General features: G+C 44.6%; 1 protein-coding gene across 2 annotated transcripts in view; it reads left to right on the top strand.

Annotated features, from left to right (window-relative positions):
- Positions 1-20,436, top strand: part of LOC139549117 (leucine-rich repeat and fibronectin type III domain-containing protein 1-like protein) — a 141,317-nt gene extending 120,881 nt beyond the window's left edge. Inside the window, exons 3-7 of one of the 2 annotated variants that reach the window (XM_071359255.1) lie at positions 197-265; positions 7,611-8,984; positions 12,698-13,353; positions 19,029-19,082; positions 19,362-20,436. In XM_071359255.1, coding sequence (XP_071215356.1) covers positions 197-265; positions 7,611-8,984; positions 12,698-13,262 — 2,008 coding nt within the window. In that variant the 3' untranslated portion in view covers positions 13,263-13,353; positions 19,029-19,082; positions 19,362-20,436. The remainder of the gene's footprint in view (positions 1-196; positions 266-7,610; positions 8,985-12,697; positions 13,354-19,028; positions 19,083-19,361) is intronic. The other variant, XM_071359256.1, reaches the window with a different exon arrangement.
- Positions 20,437-20,777: the final 341 nt, after the last annotated feature.

Below are 20,777 nucleotides of genomic sequence, written 5' to 3'. Positions count from 1 at the left end.
CTGGGCTCCCCCTGGGTGCACTACGCAGCTGATTTAAATAACCAACTCATCATCAAGCTTTGATTATTTGAAACAGTGTTGTAGTGCTAGGGCAAAAACCAAAACATGCACCCAGGGGGGCCCAGGACAAGTCTGAGAAACCCTGGCCTAGTTAATCATTACATGACTTTTAACACACTATCTGTTTTTTGCTCAGTCTGGCAGTAACCCAGAACTATCAGAGACAGAGGAGCTCTCTTTCGGCTGCTACTGACAACAACTGCATGTAAGTTGTTATTCTACATCATAATAATTATGTCTGCATAGCATTAAGGAAGATTAGCTCATACTTATTTCTGAAAATGAACTTGTGTTTTTGCTATTTTTTTCTTCTTTGCTAAAACCAGTCAAGCAGGTAGCCCAGCGGCTAAGGAGTTGCGCCTGTGGCCGAAAGGTGACCGGATTTGAATCCCGGACTGGGTGCTGTAAAAAAAAAAAAAAATGGGAGGAATTTATCTGACAACTGGAGGCTGCTGGGTTCACATCCTCAAAACATTCCCCTACTGTTGGGCCCTTGAGCAAGGCCCTTAACCCCACAACATGCTTTCTGTCCAGGGGCGCTGCATGCAGCTTGAACATGTGCTTGAAATGAGCAGAAGACACATTTTTGTTGTTCACTGTAACTAATGGACAAAGTATATTGTTTTGTATTGCAAAGAAGTCCGCCAGAGTTGACGTGGACCATTATTCAAACAAAGACATACCTCCCTGTCCACCAGTGCATATAAAGACAATAAATTCTAAAAACTATGATGGTTTTCTTTTGTCCCTTATTTAATTGTTTATTAACTTATATTCTTAGCTCAAAATACTACTACTGAAGAGTATTTTGATATTACAGTGCCTCATGAACTTTTAAACTTGTCTAATAAAACCAAAAAAGATATATGGTGAGCTAACGCTGTGCCTGTTCCTGTACAATGATATTTAATATTCGTAGCCACAATTCATAAATACCACCATGCAGGGTTCTATATGGAACTATTTTAGGTGAAGAAGAACCTCTAGGGTTCTAATCAAATAACTCTATAAAAGGGTATTATATAGAACTTTCAGGGGCTCCGTATATAAAACAAGCAATAGAACCCTTTTTGGTTCTAGAAGGAACCATTTTTTAGAAGAGTGTAAGCTATGACACATGTCACTGGAGTAGCCTATAGGCATATTATTTCATTTTTTTCACGGCATCTAAACTGATTGGATCCCCATCACCTACTATACAGCGCAAAGCCCGCCACATGATCTCCAGCCCAGACCACTCGCTCCACCACTGCTTTGATCTCCCATCATGTCGGAGAAATCAGACAATTAAATGGCATGCTCTGCACGCTTCGGGAGGAGTTTCATGCCAGGGGCTATCATTATTATGAACAACTCCACATGTGAGCAGGCGTGGGGTGGGATGGGAGGGTATTTGTCTGACCGTTCATATTGTTTGTTTACTGTTGTGTTTTCTATATGTTTTGCTTAGGCCTACAGTACGGGGTGTGTGAGAAGTGCTAAGAATTCCTCCTGTAGGACAAACGTGAATCGGAATTGTCTTTTCCGTCATATGACCGTCATGATTCACATGCATTGATATAGTTTTATTCAATCAATTAATCTAAGTTTCATGCTGGTATTATTTTCTCCTTCGTGGCATGAGGAGTGATAGCTCATAAACCGAAGAGAACTTATAGGATAAGATTGATTGGCTTCTTTCTCTCGTTGATACGTTTCACACCTCCCCAATCCAGACCCAAAAACATGCGGCCTTCATTAACATAATGTGGGATGTGATGGATATATGGTCTTCTCTATTCACTACAGAACATTGTAAAGGAATAACTTTCGGAAACATGAATCTCAACCCACAGCAGTCAAATGATTTGGCATGAATAGAAGGAAGCACCAACAGCTTGATAAAAAGTGTAAAACACATGTGAAAGCTTAATTACAATATTAGTGGGAACATGTCCATGATAAAAACAAGATAATGGTATATACTGTACTTTGATAAATTAGAAAAAGATTATTTGAGATTCAGCCACCGCTCGCGTGTGGATCGCTATTTCTAAAATGGATATGGACAGCGCCCAGTGCTGAAAGTTGAGTAGACAAATGAACAAACAAGAGGACTTAGCTGGAGCACTAAGAAATAAGACTTAGACTTACCTGGTTGACAGACGCAATTATGTTATCCATATATTTGTCGGTAGAGTTACTTCCCCCAATCCTGTCACCATGTACTCCTTAAACAGGCCTACCTTCCGGCCTCATGTCTGGGGTTGAAAATCTCCTTCTGAAGAAAGTAGGATTAGATTCATAATGACATTTGAGATTCAATTCTTTGCAAACAGTAAGAGTTTTGTTGCAAACAAGACACACTGGTTTGGAATTGGAGAAATACGATAAAATGACTATATTTTAATAGAGTACAGGTAGGCCTATAATAGAAACATTACCACTGTAATTAGATCAAAATTATTATGTTATTCTCATTACCTTGGTGAGCCCACTAACCACATGTGTTAAATGTGTAAGTCTAGGGCTATGAATTGGGCAGCTAGTAGGCTATTTGCTAATAAGCTATTTATGTTCAGGCCCTCCATCTAGCTACGTTCTCAGGAACAAATCGGCTGGAGGCCAAACCTATTGTAGTTGCCAACCCCTGTTGTATATTTAAGCAATAAGGCATGAGGGGTGTGGTATATGGCTAATATACCACGGCTAAGGGCAGACGCATTGCAAAGTGTCTGGTTACAGCCCTTAGCCATGGTATTTTGGCCATATACCACAAACCCCCCCAATGGTGCCTTATTGCTAGTATAAACTGGTTACCAACGTTATTAGAGCAGTAAAAATAAAGCTTTTGTTATACCCGTGGTATACGGTCTGATATACCACAGTCTGATATACCACGGTCTGATATACCACGGCCATCAGCCAATCAGCATTAAGGGCTCGAACCACCATAATATAAATTCAATCACCCCCTTCACCATCATCGTCATTATTTAGATCATTAAAAAATGTGTGGATATAGTGCTAAACTTGAAGAACTTGTGGATGTCTCGGTGAACAACCTGGTCTCAGAGCATTTCATATTATTCTGAGACACTCCATATAGTATGATATGTTATGTTTGGTATGATTACATAAGACAGATAGTTACTTAAGGCAACAACCAACTGAGGGTGGTTGGTCGGGTTGGAAGAGTATGCGTACAATGCAAATGTTTAGCAAACCAAATGTTGCTAGTTCAAATCTCATCACGGACAACTTTAGTATTGTAACTAATTAGCAACTTTTCAACTACTTGCAAGTTTTTAGCTACATTGCAACTACTTAGCATGTTAGCTAACCCTTCCCCTAACCCTAACCTTAACCCTTTTAGCTAACCCATCCCCTAAACCTAACACTTTAACCTAACTCCTAAACTTAGCCCTAACCCCTAGCCTAGCTCAAGTTAGCCACCTATCCACCTAGCTAGAATACGTATTGTAGGATTTGCAAATTCGTAACATATTGTACCTTTTTCAAATTTATAACATATCATACGAATTGTAATTAATAACATATCAAACTAAATGGCTGATGGACATGCACAAATTAATACATACAGTTGAAGTCGGAAGTTTACATACACCTCAGCCAAATACATTTAAACTCAGTTATTCACAATTCCTGACATTTCATCATAGTAAAAATTCCCGGTCTTAGGTCATTTAGGATCACCACTTTATTTTAAGAATGTGAAATGTCAGAATAATAGTAGAGAGAATGATATATTTCAGCTTTTATTTCTTTCATCACATTCCCAGTGGGAAGTTTACATACACTCAATTAGTATCTGGTAGCATTGCCTTTAAATTGTTTAACTTGGATCAAACGTTTTGGGTAGCCTTCCACAAACTTCCCACAATGAGTTGGGTGAATTTTGGCCCATTCCTCCTGACAGAGCTGGTGTAACTGAGTCAGGTTTGTAGGCCTCCTTGCTCGCACACGCTTTTTCAGTTCTGCCCACAAATTTTCTATAGGTTTGAGGTCAGGGCTTTGTGATGGCCACTCCAATACCTTGACTTTGTTGTCCTTAAGCCATTGTGCCACAACTTTGGAAGTATGCTTGGGGTCATTGTCCATTTGAAAGACCCATTTGCGGCCAACCTTTAACTTCCTGACTGATGTCTTGAGATGCTGCTTCAATATTTCCACATAATTTTCCCTCCTCATGATGCCATCTATTTTGTGACGTGCACCAGTCCCACCTGCAGCAAAGCACCCCCACAACATGATGCTGCCACCCCCGTGCTTCACAGTTGGGATGGTGTTCTTCGGCTTGCAAGCCTCACCCTTTTTCCTCCAAACATAACGATGGTCATTATGGCCAAACAGTTCTATTTTTGTTTCATCAGACCAGAGGACATTTCTCCAAAAAGTACGATATTTGTCCCCATGTGCAGTTGCAAACCATAGTCTGGCATTTTTATGGCAGTTTTGGAGCAGTGGCTTCTTCCTTGCTGAGCGGCCTTTCAGGTTATGTCGATATAGGACTCGTTTTACTGTGGATATAGATACTTTTGTACCTGTTTCCTCCAGCATCTTCACAAGGTCCTTTGCTGTTGTTCTGGGATTGATTTGCACTTTTCACACCAAAGTACGTTCATCTCTAGGAGACAGAACGCATCTCCTTCCTGAGCGGTATGACGGCTGCGTGGTCCCATGGTGTTTATACTTGCGTACTATTGTTTGTACAGATGAACGTGGTACCTTCAGGCATTTGGAAATTGCTCCCAAGGATGAACCAGACTTGTGGAGGTCCACAATTTTTTTTCTGAGGTCTTGGCTGATTTATTTGGATTTTCCCATGATGTCAAGCAAAGAGGCACTGAGTTTGAAGGTAGGCCTTGAAATACATCCACAGGTACACCTCCAATTGACTCAAATTATGTAAATTAGCCTTTCAGAAGCTACTAAAGCCATGACATCATTTTCTGGAATTTTCCAAGCTGTTTAAAGGCACAGTCAACTTAGTGTACGTAAACTTCTGACCCACTGGAATTGTGATACAGTGAATTATAAGTGAAATAATCGGTCTGTAAACAATTGTTGGAAAAATTACTTGTGTCATGCACAAAGTACATGTCCTAACCGACCTTCCAAAACTATAGTTTGTTAACAAGAAATTTGTGGAGTGGTTGAAAAACGAGTTTTAATGACTCCAACCTAAGTGTATGTAAACTTCCGACTTCAACTGTACCATATGAAACTTAACATATCATGCTAAATGGAGTGTCGGATTTATGTACAGAAAAATACGAAATTCTCTGAGACCAGGTGAAATTATGTTGTTGCTCACCAGTGTGCTCTGAAGCAGAAGATACAATGTAGCCTAACAACATCACTTGCAAATGGCACAGATGTGAGATTCATTTCTCTATAGAAGCACTGGTCCTCCTAAATACCTACATTTTTAAGGGCATATCGGATGGTCTGCTCTTCCCATAAGAGTCACGACAAGTAGCATAGGGTTGCTATTAGATTTAAATGGAAAAATAATGTACCCATGAAAAATCTGTGGAATACAGTAGCTTCCCAATACGTTGATGTATGTATTGCATGAATGGTGACCACAGCCCTTCCGAAAATGCAATGAAATCCTGTTTTAATGCAATAATTTTTTAACCCTGCTCTAAGTATTGAACATATTCGATTTCAAATATGGCTCCCAGTGCAGTTAGTTCCTGGGGATATTGTGACGCATCTGACAGTTCCTTCTCTGTATGTTGCTAGGGTTGCGGGTGAATAAAAACTCTGTCTGGATTCCAATAAGAATTACACATCACTTTGCAAGCAAGCGTAATGTGACATGCAGGCCTCATGTGGCTTGTAAACCATGAGTTTCAGGCCACTGTATTAGGGTAAAACTAGGCCCTGATGTATTGCGCTACCCCATTTTATTTGAATGATAACCTACTGTATTCGCTTAGGATCCCACTTGGGGAAGGCCACATGATTGAAAATGGATGAATCCAACAACCATGTCTCAGTCACTAACAAATACAGTCAAGGGTGATAACTCTACAATTCACTCGAAAGGCACTGTGAAATATTCCAAAAAGGCTTTATACTAAGCAATGTGTTAATTTAAGTGTGGAGCCATATAGTCACCGGACCAGTGTTCAATTTAACACTCTCAGTGTTGATTTAACACTGGAGAATGTGCTGTGTAGGTACTGTATGTAAATTGCACTTGGCAACTCATTAATATGAATGCCATGACTCAAGCATCCTTTACTGTTTAGTCGAGTACATATGCCTCAGTGGAGGCTGCTGAGGGGAGGACGGCTCCTAATAATGGCTGGGATGGAGTCAATGGAATGGTATCAACAACATGGAAACACGTGGTTTCCATGTTGTTGACACCACTCCATGAACTCCATTCCAGCCATTATTATGAGCCGTCCTCCCCTGAGGAGCCTCCACTGACAGGCCTGTGGCTAATGTGCCTGCATGAAATAGTCCACCATTGGCAGGCGTTGACATGGGTACCTTTTCCCGTTGCGTTTTTCTTAGTTAGTTGTAGAGAGGTATTGGCTCTCTCTCCGGGGGTGCTGTGACTTCTCATCCTCCCTATAATGGAGAGCAGGGAGCTCAGCCCTGCCTGGGCGTGTCACTGAGACACCGCACTGTCTTTTTCTCTGCCTCTGATATATGGCTCGACTTAGCAGAGCAGAGAGCAGCTCTCCTCTCTGTCCGTATTGATATGCCATGTGTGTGGCTCGGTATCTCCCCCAACTGGCAGAGAGCCATAACTGCACTTCCATGTTTTCTCCACCTTCTCCCTCCTCCTCTACCCCACTTGACAGTCCCTCTCTTTCATATCCCTGCAGTTAGCGCATTGATATTCAGAGTGGGTTCGCTGGAAGTGGGAAATAATTATGTTCATGCATTTCTATGTAAACGCTATGAGAATGGAAGGGTGTGCACAAACAATAAATAAAGGATCTGGTATCAGATATCCATTAGCTATTCTGGAGCAGTTCTGAATATATTCATAATGGATTCCCTTGTGAAATACTATTTTAGTGTGTGTTATAGACAGATGAGGTGTCAGATATCACTTCTTTGAGGTGGTGGGGTGCGGTGGAATGAAGTGCAGTGTCAAGGGAGCAGCACTCTCTCTGCAGCCTCCACAGATTTCCCTGTTATCTTGGGGCAATCTGCTCCAAATTCACATCATGACATTCTGACTAAACTGTAGTAAAGCGTGCATGTTTTCATATCCAAGCACACCTTTAGGGAACAGGTCTGGGAATGGAGTAGATCTCTTTTCTTGAAAAAACCTGCCTTATGTAAATATTTTTTCCGTTTTTCTTTTCCTGATAAAGACGTAAGCATTTCATTTGACAAATATTTAACATTTGCGGCTCTATCTATCCATCGCAATGATGACAGTGTTGTAGCTTTCATTGTTGTTGTAGCTTTCATTGTTGTTGTTGTTTTCATTGCTGTTTTCATTGTTGTTGTTGTTGTTTTTGTTGTTGTTCTTGTTGTATGCTAACAGCCTTTCCCCTCCCCTTGTCTTCCAGGAGCCTAGCCATGGCGAGCCTGCTCCTGTTCCTGGCACTCTTCGCTACGCCTGTCGCCTCCATGCTGTGCCCCAAGCGCTGCACCTGCCAGAACCTCATGCCCTCCTACACTGTCCTCTGCACCAAGACAGGCCTGCTCTTCGTGCCGCCGAACATTGACCGGCAGACGGCCGAGCTGCGCCTCATGGACAACTTCATCACCACCCTTCGTCACCGTGACTTCGCCAACATGAGCAGCCTCATCCACCTGACGCTGTCGCGCAACACCATCAGCCAGATCAAGCCGTACGCCTTCGCCGACCTTCAGGACCTGCACGCCCTCCACCTGGACGCCAACCGGCTCACCATGCTGGACGACACCCACTTCCAGGGCCTGGTCAACCTCAGGCACATGATCCTTGCCAACAACCAGCTGCACAGCATCTCAGAGGGGGCCTTCCAGGACTTCCTGGAGACCCTGGAAGACCTGGACCTGTCCTACAACAACCTGGTGAACATCCCCTGGGAGACCATCGGCCTGCTGGCTAGTGTCAACACCCTCAGTCTGGACCACAATCTCATAGAGATGGTCCCCGAGGGCATCTTCTCCAACCTGCACAAGCTGGCGCGTCTAGACATGACCTCCAACAAGCTGAAGAAGATCCCTCCAGATCCCCTGTTCCTGAGGATCCCAGTGTACGCTAAGCTGAAGGGTTCTCCACTCACGTCCCTGGTGCTGAGCTTTGGTGGGAACCCGCTGCACTGTAACTGTGAGCTAATGTGGCTGAGGAGGCTGACCAGGGAAGATGACCTGGAGACATGCGCCTCTCCCCGAGAGCTCGCCGGCAAGTATTTCTGGACTATCCGCGAGGAGGAGTTTGTGTGCGAGCCGCCCATGATCACGCGGCACACCTCCAAGATGTTTGTGATGGAGGGTCAGGAGGTGAGCCTACGCTGTAAGTCAGTGGGTGACCCGGAACCATCCACGCATTGGGTCAGCCCAGAGGGGAAGCTGATTGGGAACACGTCCCGCACCATCTGCTACGAGAACGGCTCTTTGGACATCCTCACCACCACTGTGAAGGACTCTGGGAAGTTCACCTGCATTGCCTCCAATGCCGCTGGCGAGGCCACAGCGCCGGTGGAGCTGGTGGTTAACCCCTCGCCACACTTTGACCCCAAGCTGGAGCCCGAGCCTGGCCCTTCGGACATCCCCACCTCCATCAAGTCCAATGCCAGCGGGGGCCACGCCCGCACCGACCATCAGAGGGTCAGCGTGTCGGAGCTGAGCTCGACCTCGGCCACCATCCGATGGCCCCCTCAGGACCACATCCCGGGGGTCCGCATGTACCAGATCCAGTACAACAGCTCCTCCGACGACATCCTCATATACAGGTGAGTTGGTCACCGCATGCTTTTACATGAGATCAGATAAGATGACATGCATCTCTATGGGGAGTGGTTGATGTTACAATGGGGAGTGGTTGATATACAACTATCCCTATGAAGCTGACTGGTATTTCTGTGTGGAAGTTGATCTTCACGTTTGCCCTTGCATACTATGGGTTTCTTGTTGTTCTTCGACAGTTCCTGAGCCTCCAAATTGATTGTCATTAACAGCCTGGTTCAGAGAGGCACTCGATCACATTGATAATGAATTTAGTGGCCGACGACATCATCAGGGGACTGTAACTCATCGCTAAAGAAGTCACAGAGCGAACTGCAGAAACACAAGAGCATGATGCCCACAGGGAAAAACTCATAAAAGTTCTGACATAATGGGTTGGAATGACTCAGTATGCGTACATCTATTGGCACACCAACCTATATAGCCTTACTGTGCAGTAGCCATTAGCTGTAATGGGTTTTGCAGTGACATAGAGTGAGGAAGAGAACCTATAGGACGAGAACTTGTTCCCATCAATCATCTCCATGGGACTGAGAGGACAATCCAGTTACATATTGACCTTACTGATATCAGATTCAGATATTATATTAGGTGGGTTGACTCCCAAGTATCAAAGGCCAAGCATTCATTGATACGATGGACTGAATGTTGCAATGCCTCACTCGTACTAAGTGTCGTGGAAGGGTTTTGAAAAGTGTTGAGTTTGGCATTTGGAATGCTATATTGTTCCTATCAGAAATATTAATATACTGTGCAAGCTTTCAAGTGATTGTGATTATTTGTAAGCTGTGGACAATAGAGGTATTATCTTCAGTGAGAGAAAATATTACATATTTTCAATAGCACCCAAAGGAATTCCAGTGTGGAGTTGCGCTGATGTAAACACATTACACCAGTGAAGTGCAATCCGTTCCAGAAGGCAATGTTTGATAACTGATTTTAAATGAAGCACAGTTGAGTTGAACCCTTCACCCCAACTTTAGTGATTGAAAAGAATCTGTTCTTATGGGAACAGTGGTGCCTGAGCCTCCTCCATTTCAGAGATTTCAGAGAATGACTGTTGAAGAGCATAAAACACCTGAAACATTCCGATTTACACAGAGAAGAAAGGCGGGTCACTCCCGCCGTAACTACAGTCCTCTGTTTGTCTCTGCTAAGAATCAAGCGGAACATTAACAGAAAAAAAACGGAATTCTCTCCTCAAAATGAAAACCACAGAAATCGCCGGCCATTAAATTCCCCCGGAGTCGGCTGCAAACCCCTTTCTTCTCCTAGGGCAATATTCGCCTCTTGAGCTTTCAAATATTTCCTTAAACTCGCTATTCAGCGGCTCATTATTTTTTAAAGGCGGTACAGAGGAAACCATCACCATGAATGTTGGAGGCTTGACTGCAGCGCCGGCCCTTGTTATTACAGAGACATAGAAGTGAGAGCACTGTACAGTATTAGAAGTCTTAAGGGGTGTTTCTTATTTTTCTTGCCCCACGGCAAAAGAAGTCAGCGAGCTCAGTTCCGTCCACCTCTCTTCTTCCCGGCACTCACACAGTGGATTATTCCACAAGCCTATAAAGACGGAAATGTATCTATTGATTTGTTTGTTTTTTATTCCGCCACGGCCCTTTTCGACATTTCACTGTGGAGAGATTCTCTGTTAAAGGAGCCCCATTAGTACTTCATTAACTTGCGGCCTTTCCCTGAGGATGGATTAAGAAAAAAAAAGACACGTAGGAGAAGTAATTTGCTGTTAATTATGTAAAAAGCACATGGATGCCTTTGGTTTATGGCACTGCAAAGTAATCGGAATGCGTTTTTTAATCAATTAGGCACACATGAGTCCTGCTCTGTGTGGACTGACAGTTGTATTGAATTTGGGAGGTGGCAATGGAGGGATGGAGGGATGGAGAGAGGGGGGAATGAAAGGATGAGGGGGCTGAGGACAGCTAATATACACTCAGACAAATTAACATTGTGCTGAAAACAGGAGAAGATTGGGACGGTATCAGCTATCCTTTCAGTCTCTCTCTTCGTTCTTGTATCAAGTCGACTGCACTCTCTATTTCTCTTCCTTTCGTTCCCTCTCTCTGTCCAATTTTCTTCCCAAATATCACTACCTAATTGCCTTTATGTTTGTCTGGCCTCTTCGGAGACAGCCTTATATGAGAAGAGGACCATCCTATATCAAAGCCATTATAGACAGCATGTGGTAGGCAGGTTTCAGCGCACACTCACATTCATGATCACACACACACGCGCACAAGAGTACACACATGCACACGCACCCACACAGTTCTCCATGTCCCCCTAACCCTTCCCGGCCCCCGTGCCTGTAACATCCATATTCCCATCTCTAATGTGACAGACTGGTGACAGGAGATGTGGCAAGGTCAGGTCTGACCGTGTCAGGGAGGGCTCCTGCTCCTCATTCATCATACCCACCACCTCCTCCCCATGGCATGCAGAGGACCCAGCCTTCCCCTGCATGTCCATCAAAGCCACACCAGAGGAGATGGATGAGGACACATCTGAAGATACAGTATATTGGTGCCTATTATTTTTTGACCCGGGCGACCTCCCTTTTTATACCTAGACTGTATGCTAGGCTCAGAGCTAATGAAATGGCTGGACCCATCTGTGGGCGTCTAGTGACCTCCACTCATCCAGAGCATCCACTAATGATGAGTGTATATGCACTGGGGCGAACAGAACAGATTCGACATCAAAACTATTCCCCCTAATTAGTGAGATTTCACCTTTCTTAGTATTTTGATCATCTCTCTTCTCTTTTCCTTTTTTCTTTCAAGGAAATGTTCACGGAATTGAAATTCACATCAAATCTAATTGTATTCTTCACATGCTTCGTAAACAACAGGTGGAGACTAACAGTGAAATGCTTACTTACAGGCCCTTCCCAACAGTGTAGCGAGAGATAAAATAGAGAAATAGTAGAAAAGTAATAACACGTAATCATAAAAGCAATATCTCATCATGAATCGTTTACTTCATAGTAAAGCACCAGACCATAATGTGACCCTGACTTTATGGGTGGAAGATATTCTGCATGCTCCATAAATGTATTATAATGTGTAAAGGAGAATACAGTGGATAAACAGCATGCCAAGAGAAGAGTAATGGCAGTAAGTCAGTTAAATGGAAACAGCAGGTTTAACCTGTGGATAAGGCAGGGTAGAGGAGGGTATGCTGAGACAGTATGAATCCCGCCGTGCAAGGGTAGAGGTTGAAATGCACACACTGTCACCCACGCTGTCAACCCTTGGGCACACCGCACTTTCGAATTCCGCTCTGTGTCTCCTCACCTCGGAGCCCCCGGGCCCCTATGTCCCTGTTGATAAATGGAGCACTTTGGCACGCCGGGGTAACTACAAACACACACATACACACACACCGTAGCCCCTGTGTGTTCTAGCGTTTGTGAGACAGAAAGTAAACCTGTCAATGGAGAGAGGAGAATGAGAGGAAAGGAGGAGCGAAGGTGTGTTTGTGTGTCTGTGTGTGGTTGGGATAGTCAAGGTTAAATGTAATCTCCAGGTACTGAAAGTATAGGTTGTTGAGTTCAGTGCCTTCGTGGGAGCTCTCGGTTTTCAACAGTTTTCGGATTACTGCCAGAATGTTCACTCTATCAACAACCTTGTTTTCTCTCAAATGTTCTCTCTCTCTTCTATCTCTGTCTCTCTCTCTCTAGGATGATCCCTGCGTCTCATAAGTTCTTCCTACTCAGTGACCTGGCCTCTCAGCGGGACTATGACCTGTGCGTGCTGGCGGTGTACGACGACGGCGTCACGGCCCTAACCGGCACCCGCCTGGTGGGCTGCGTGGCTTTCACCACAGAGCGAGAGTACCGCCAGTGCCGCTCCCTCCACGACCAGTTCCTGGGCGGCACCATGATCATCGTGATCGGCGGTATCATCGTGGCCTCCGTGCTTGTCTTCATCTTCATCCTCCTCATGAAGTACAAGCTGCACAGCAACCACTACAAGCAGAAAGCGGCAGATGTCAGCAACGTGTGCTCTCAGACCAACGGGGGCCAGGCTACGGGCGGGGGAGGCGCTCCCATCCCACCCACCTCCTCGTCCTCAGGCTCGACCAATAGGCCCATGCCTTCTGGCCAAGTGGACAGGGTAGGGCACGACGGACCCCATCAGGCCTCGGAAGGGGGCTTCGGAGGGCCCTTGAAAGGGACCACGGTAGTGGACTTGAACCCAGACTACGGGAAGTCAGTGAAGGACGAGGATGCTATATCACAATAACACAGGATCTGGGACTGCCCCAACGCCACCCACTTTTTATTTCCTGGTGCTGGGGTCCCTCTGCCTTACCAAGGATTATCTCGTGTTCAAGGTGGGTGATTCCTGTCAGACAAGGCTGGGGTTAAAGCTGACGTGTATTCATTAACATTTCTGCAGACTGCTTCTGTAAGAGCTTACAGATGTGTGTGTGTCTGTGTGTGCATGTGTGTGTACATGCTGTGTTTATTCCTGTAAGTCTAGGTGCATCTGCATGCAGTGTCTATTTCGAGGGACAGTACTTATGCTGCATAATCCTTTCCTCTTTAAATGAAGCGCAGTAAACAGTGCAGTGAGCCGGTCCTATTGAGCTGCAGCTGTGGCTGCAGGCATACAGGTAGGCTTTGCTGGTGCCCCACGCCAGGCCCCCAGTGCTGATGGGAATAGGCAATCATCATAAAATCACACAGCACATAAACACTAAAGGAGGGCACGCCGTGCTCACTCGCTCCATGCCTCCTTCCCTCTCTCGCTGCCCGATGGGACTTCCCCCACTCTCTGTTTCCATGAAACTAATCATAGCTGCCTCCGCTGGCCCTGAGGTATTTGTTGTAAGTTTAATATCCGCAGTATAGCACAATCTTCTCTACATCTGCGCTCTCCAAATACAAATGAACTGAGCGGGGCCCGGGGCTGCTCTGTGGTGTTTTGAACACCATCATCAGTGTCTCTGCCGCCCACCAACTACATCACGTCGTCCCGCGCATTAGTACACTCAATTGTCTAGTGAGGGTGTAATCTTTGGGGTTTCCTAAGGCATTTGTGTTATTCTGAATAGTTTTTGGAGGGCAAACTACAGACTGTGTCAGTATCAGCTGGAATCAGAATCTGTTTGGATTAAAAAAGGCAAATGGCAGCCACAGGCATAATAGCGACCCCTATGGGTATGATTAATTAGGCCCTTGGTAATGTTAGCCTAAGCCAGCAGTTCCCAAACTAGGGGCGGCGACCCCATGTGGGGTCGCCTGATGTGAAAATGTCGTCGCAGGAGAATTTCTAAAATCCTGAAGAAAAAATAATATAAACACTACCGTTCAAAAGTTTGGGGTCACTTAGACATTTCCTTGTTTTTGAAAGAAAAGCACATTTTTTGTCCATTAAAATCATATCAAATAGATCAGAAATACAGTGTAGACATTATTAATGTTGTAAATGACTATTGTAGCTGGAAACGGATGATTGTTTTATGGAATATCTACATAGGCGTACAGAGGCCCATTATCAGCAACCATCACTCCTGCGTTCCAGTGGCACGTTGTGTTAGCTAATCCAAGTCTATTATTTTAAAAGGCTAATTGATCATTAGAAAACCCTTTTTCAATTATGTTAGCACAGCTGAAAACTGTTGTTCTGAATAAAGAAGCAATAAAACGGGCCTTCTTTAGACTAGTTTAGAATCTGGAGCTCAGCATTTGTGGGTTCGATTACAGGCTCAAAATGGCCAGAAACAAATAACTTTCTTCTGAAATTCATCAGACTATTCTTGTTCTGAGAAATGAAGTCTATTCCATGCGAGAAATTGCCAAGAAACTAAAGATCTCATACAACGCTGTGTACTACTCCCTGCACAGAACAGCGCAAACTGTCTCTAACCAGAATAGAAAGAGGAGTGGGAGGCCCCGGTGCACAACTGAGCAAGAGGACAAGTACATTAGAGTGTCTAGTTTGAGAAACAGACGCCTCACAAGTCCTCAACTGGCAGCTTCATTAAATAGTACCCGCAAAACACCAGTCTCAACGTCAACAGTGACGAGGCGACTCCAGTGGACTCCATCATTCTTAGATGGAAGAAGTTTGAAACCACAAAGACTCTTCCTAGAGCTGGCCGCCTGGCCAAACTGAGCAATCAGGGGAGTATGGCCTTGGTAAGGGAGGTGACCAAGAATCCGATGGTCACTTTGACAGAGCTCCAGAGTTCCTCTGTGGAGATGGGAGAACCTTACAGAAGGACAACCATTTCTGCAGCACTCCACCAATCAGGCCGTTATGGTAGAATGTCGACACGGAAGACAGTACTCAGTAAAAGGCACATTACAGGCCGCTTTGAGTATGCCAAAAGGCACCTAAAGGACTCTCAGACCATGAGAAACAAGATTCTCTGGTCTGATAAAACCTGAATGCCAAGTGTCAAGTCTGGAGGAAACCTGGCACCATCCCTACTGTGAAACACGGTGGTGGCAGCATTATGCTGTTGGGATGTTTTTCAGTGGCAGGGACTGGGAGACTAGTCAGGATCGAGGGAAAGATGAACGGAGAAAAGTACAGAGAGATCCTTGATGAAAACCTGCTTCAAAGCGCTCAGGACCTCAGACTGAGGCAAAGGTTCACCTTCTAACAGGACAATGACCGTAAGCACACAGCCATGACAATGCAGGAGTGGCATTGGGACAAGTCTCTGAATGTCCTTGAGCGGCCCAGCCAGAGCCCAGACTTGAACCCGATCGAACATCTCTGGAGAGACCTGAAAATGGCCGTGCAGCGAGCATGAATCCCGAGCATGAATCGGCATAGGGGATGTTCAGTGTGCTGTGTGGCTATATTGACAAAAAACAGATTTCATATGGGATCAAATGGTTGTCTTTTGCACAGATAGGGCTCCATCTATCGCGGGACAACAGGCAGGCCTCTGCACGCTAGTTATATATGTGTCTCCGTCTGCCATATGGACGCATTGTATGATACACCGAGAGCAACTGGGGGCAAAAGAGCTGAGCACGGAGCTCTGAGATATAATGCAACATGTAACTTCGATTGTAAACGACATCAAACCACATCCACTGTGCGCACACCTGTTCGCAAAACTAAGTGGAGATATGGGATTAGAGCATGACAATGTTCTGTTTCACACCGAGGCTTGGTGGTTATCGAGGGGGAGTGTTGGAAAAATAAATTGCATTGAGAGAGGAACTGGTTTACTTTCGTTTTAATGAAAAAGAAATAACAGAAAACAGCATCAGTAACTGTCCCACACTAGTGATGAATGCTCACCTCCAATGCTTGTGTAACGGATGTGAAATGGCTAGTTAGTTAGCGGTGCTGCGCGCTAATAGCGTTTCAGTCGGTGACTTCACTTGCTCTGAGACTTGAAGTAGTGGTTCCCCTTGCTCTGCAAGGGCCGCGGCTTTTGTGGAGCGATGGGTAACGACGCTTCGTGGGTGTCAGTTGTTGATGTGTGCAGATGGTCCGTGGTTCGCGCCAGGGTCGGGGCGAGGGGACGCCGTAAAGTTATACTGTTACACTTGGAAGAGCACTTTGGGACGGACCTACTTCCCAATCCAGTTGACTGTGATCCTGGCTCAGTTGACAGTCGCACAGCTGATCGAGCTGTCATGTGACCGAATGCTGCAGGCAATGCATTCACAGGTAACTACAGAAGAGTTTTGGTTCCTGACTCAAAGGGAATACCCTGCCGTCTCCCTCTGAGCATTAATGCCACATTCAAAACAACTGCGTGCTCGGAAATCTCCGACTTCTGACTTCAGTGCGTTCAAGACAACTGGGAACTCGGAAAGAAATGAGCTCCGACTGGGAAAAATAATTTTGAACAGTTATCCGACTCGGAATTCTAACTTGGGAACTCGGGCTTCTTTCTAGAGCTCTGACTTTCTGACCTTAAGATCACTGACGTCATGATTTGACCTCGTATTTTCCTGAGTTCCCAGTTGTCTTGAAAGCACCATAAAACTCACGGTAGGCTACTCTTCGCCAGCTCATATCTGTGTCAAGCTGGTTTCAGTGCTCTCGTCTGCATTAAAACCAAATATCAATCCAGGTTGGATGTGACAGCAGAGATGAGGTGAGCACTGTTGACCACGCCCCCTGACTTTAAAAAGCTCTGACGCGACATGCATCAAGCACTCTAATTAGTGGTGGTGAGATAAGGGACATTATGTCAGACTAATTTGCAATTGACTGCCCCACATTAATAGTATGTGATGGTGAGTTGAAAAGACAATCAGAAATACTGTCAGAATGTTTTTCAATCGAATGCCATAGCCCCAAATAAAAAAGTAAACATTGACTGTTAATTACAATTTTTTTCACATGGGTGAGAATTTTCAGATATCAAAATGGGGTCGTGGGCCAAAAAGTTTGTGAACCCCTGACCTAAGCTAAGAGATTATCAACATTACGATCACTGTCTTCATTTACCACATGTAATAGCTTGCAATATGAGTCATCAACAGCTGCAGCAGTGAAGCAATCCATGCAGCTCTCATTTGGGATCAATTGTTTTTGTTGTTGAGCAGTTTATGAGTCCTGGTTGCATTACATATCCATTCAGGAGAAAGATATATTTTTGTCTCAGACGGCCGAGTGATTAGACCTTGGTAACATATGGTTTACAACCCTATCGATCATGGTCTTACTTCTTGAAGAAGACAGTTTAGTTGGCTCAATTAATGGCCGTCTGTCCCGGTACCATGTGTGTTTATAGCTGTGGGCAGCAGCAGTCAGTGTTCTCCCTCTGTGACAGGCCTGGATGAGGTAGATGAGGTTGCATCCTTCCTCAGCCTCAGTATTCAGCATTTAGCTGTGAAATACCTGCAGTGTTTGCATCCATAATTCATCTAGGAGCATCAGACAGCCAGCGAGGAGATGACAGATCACTCATTGTGTCGCTCTCACAGCGATGCAATGAGGCTGACAGCGTTACCGGCGACAGGAGGGAGGGAGAGCGGTGGAAGGGAGAGAGAGAGAGACGGGGGAGAGAGATACAGATGTAGGGGAAGGGCAAAAAAGAAAGAAAGAAAGAGATCAACAGAGTCAAGGAGGACAAAGACGAAGATAGAGAGATTGATGAGAGAAGACGTGGTGTACAGAGGGAGAAAGACATGGAGGGCTTGAAAGAAAGAGAGTGAGAGAAAGAGGTAGGGATGGAGAAGAGAGTGAAAGGAGATACAGAGACAGTGAGAGAGAAAATAAAGCAGCACAGGAGAGAAACAGGTAAGGAGGTGCAGATTCAGAGCTTGTTCTAACAAAGAAGTGTAGGAAGAGAGGGGGGGATCTGAGAGGAGAGGGGATGAGGTGTCAGCGGGAGACGTGATCAGCAGATACTCACCATTGGTGGGGCACTGCTAAAAGTAGTACGCAACCTCCCTCCTTTCTACCTCCACCCCGTCTGTGCTACCAGGAGAGGAGCAGACCCTTTCCCCCTTAGACTGCGGCACAAGCAGCCATGCTATGAATGGAAGTATGTGTGCATTACATAATTGGGCCGTCTCCATACCGTAGCATATCAACCCTCTGAAAAGAATTACCTCGTCGGATTTATTAGCATTAGCATTGCTTTGTATGGAAGAAAAGGACTTTCCAAATCAGTCAGCGAACCAGGTTCTTAGTGAAGCTTTGTGGTGGTCTGTGGCGGTCTTTTATCATCTCATTTTGAACAAGACATATGTGTAAGACACTGTCAAATACTGGTAGTTGTGTGGCCTGTGAAGATCTAGCGGTTATTGCCATTGCCTTCTGTTCATACAGATATCCCAGTTCTGGAGTGGGTTTGGATCTGGTCCATACTATTCTAGCACACCATCTTACCCTCCTTACTTTCCTGTGTCTCTTCACTGTCTAAAAGGAACTGGTAGGTGCAGCCACCTAGCCAGATGTGATATTCATATCTACAGACTTGTACCCCCTTGGGTCAGGTAAGACATATGGAAACTTTCCAGGTATTCTTAGCTCAGGTGAGAGGTTCGTGCACTGATTCCTGTGTCCTGTCTCTTCCAGATTTGCACATCACCCATGCTCGTCCTCTGAGGTGGAGGGATGGAGAATGGAAAGGTGAGTTTGGGGACAGAGAGCTATACATTTGAATGCTATATTAAAGTTCTACATGGAGATGGGGAAATGATGACGTTACGCAAGTCTGCTTTAAAGGGCGAATGAGAAGGGAAGAAGGGACAAGTAGACCACAAATAGTATATTTTCACTGAACTTTCCTGAAATGTCATGTTTTACCAACATTCTGATGGATGTAATTGTTTTTCTATTGCATTAGATTTTCTAGTAGACAGCAGGTTGTCACTACTTAATGACATTTACTCTAATTCTCTCCTCCAGGTGAAGTCCCCCTGGTTCAAGGAAGTTGGAAAAACACAAAATAATAAATATGAAGCCAAGAACAGCATTGGGAGTAGAGATGGGGTGGATGCCATGGAATCGCTGTGCTCTGTCACTTATGCAATTCTATCCGGAACTGGGACGTAATCCAGCCCTGTGGAGTGGAGGGAAATGTATTCCAAAACCTGGGGCTTCTTTTAATGCGTGAGGAATGAATTGACCTTAACCCAGACGCCTAACATTCCTTTCGGAATACTTTTTGGGATTCCCATTGAAATTGCCTACTACAGAGGAACACCCTTGGATGGTTTTGATGATGTGTTGTGGGTTCCATAATAAAGCTCCACTCTCCCTTAACGATCGGTCATTTGCCAAAGGAATACAGTAAGAGGAAAAGGCGATACAGTGTTTTGTTTTCCTCCCCGAGGGCCTTGGAAGTGTTAGCACACAGCGATGTCGCGGCGATGCGCCAATATCAAACGGTTGTTCTTTGATCTCTAGGGCACTTTATAATCTTTATAATCCTCTCTCGCTCTCTCTTTCTCTACCCCCCCCCCCCCCTCCCCCCATCTCTCTCGCTCTCTGTCTATATGGACAATTGAATAGTATATTCATCAATTAAGAGATCAAATACATCCATTTTGGATGATGGTGAAAAAAATATCATATTATTTGGCCATGGATATCCCAACTTGGAATAAAAACATGGGCTCTCAAGATGAGGTCAAAATAAGAACCTGGATCTGGTTTGGTTTGATTACATGAACTTACAGCACAAGTATTGCGTTTTGGTTTGATGGTGAAATGGTGAGTTGTTTCATTCTGACACAAGAAACTGACCCTATTGTATAACACTTTCCAATTGAAAAGATGGACACAGATCAAATACAATGTTTCCCTTACTGTTGACTGTGTACGTATTTGTATGTGAGATATACCTTAAATTTTCTCTGATTTGATACCCATATTTCCTTTGAATTATGAAACAACAAGAAAAAAATACGTGAGATGGAATTGTATGCTTTCATAGGTAAAATATGTGGATTTATAAAGAAATAAAATTATTTTTCTTGAAGCTGTGCAGCAACATTATTCACACAATTTCTGAAGCGAATCATATTCATAGATTAATAATTGCATTGTTAAGTGTCAAACTTATTTTACATGAAGAAAATGCATTAGAAGCAGTGTTTTCATCAGCTTGGTTGGTCAGTTTTTAACCAAAACTGACCTCATGACAATGTAATGACAGTTACAGAAGTATGGTTTTGCCACTAAGGGTCGCCAGAGGCCTTTTTAGTGACGTTAACAAGTCCCCCTCAGCTCAAGTCAACTCAGACATAGATTAGTCTGGGAAAGACATATGAGAAGCAGGCGTCTCTATCTTGGTTGAGTTCATTGTTACCTGTACAGGGG

This window comes from Salvelinus alpinus, chromosome 22 (assembly GCF_045679555.1).
Source record: "Salvelinus alpinus chromosome 22, SLU_Salpinus.1, whole genome shotgun sequence".
Classification (NCBI taxonomy): Eukaryota; Metazoa; Chordata; class Actinopteri; order Salmoniformes; family Salmonidae; genus Salvelinus; species Salvelinus alpinus.
Note: the sequence above shows the minus strand (reverse complement) of the source record. Positions and strands in the feature narration are given on the sequence as shown.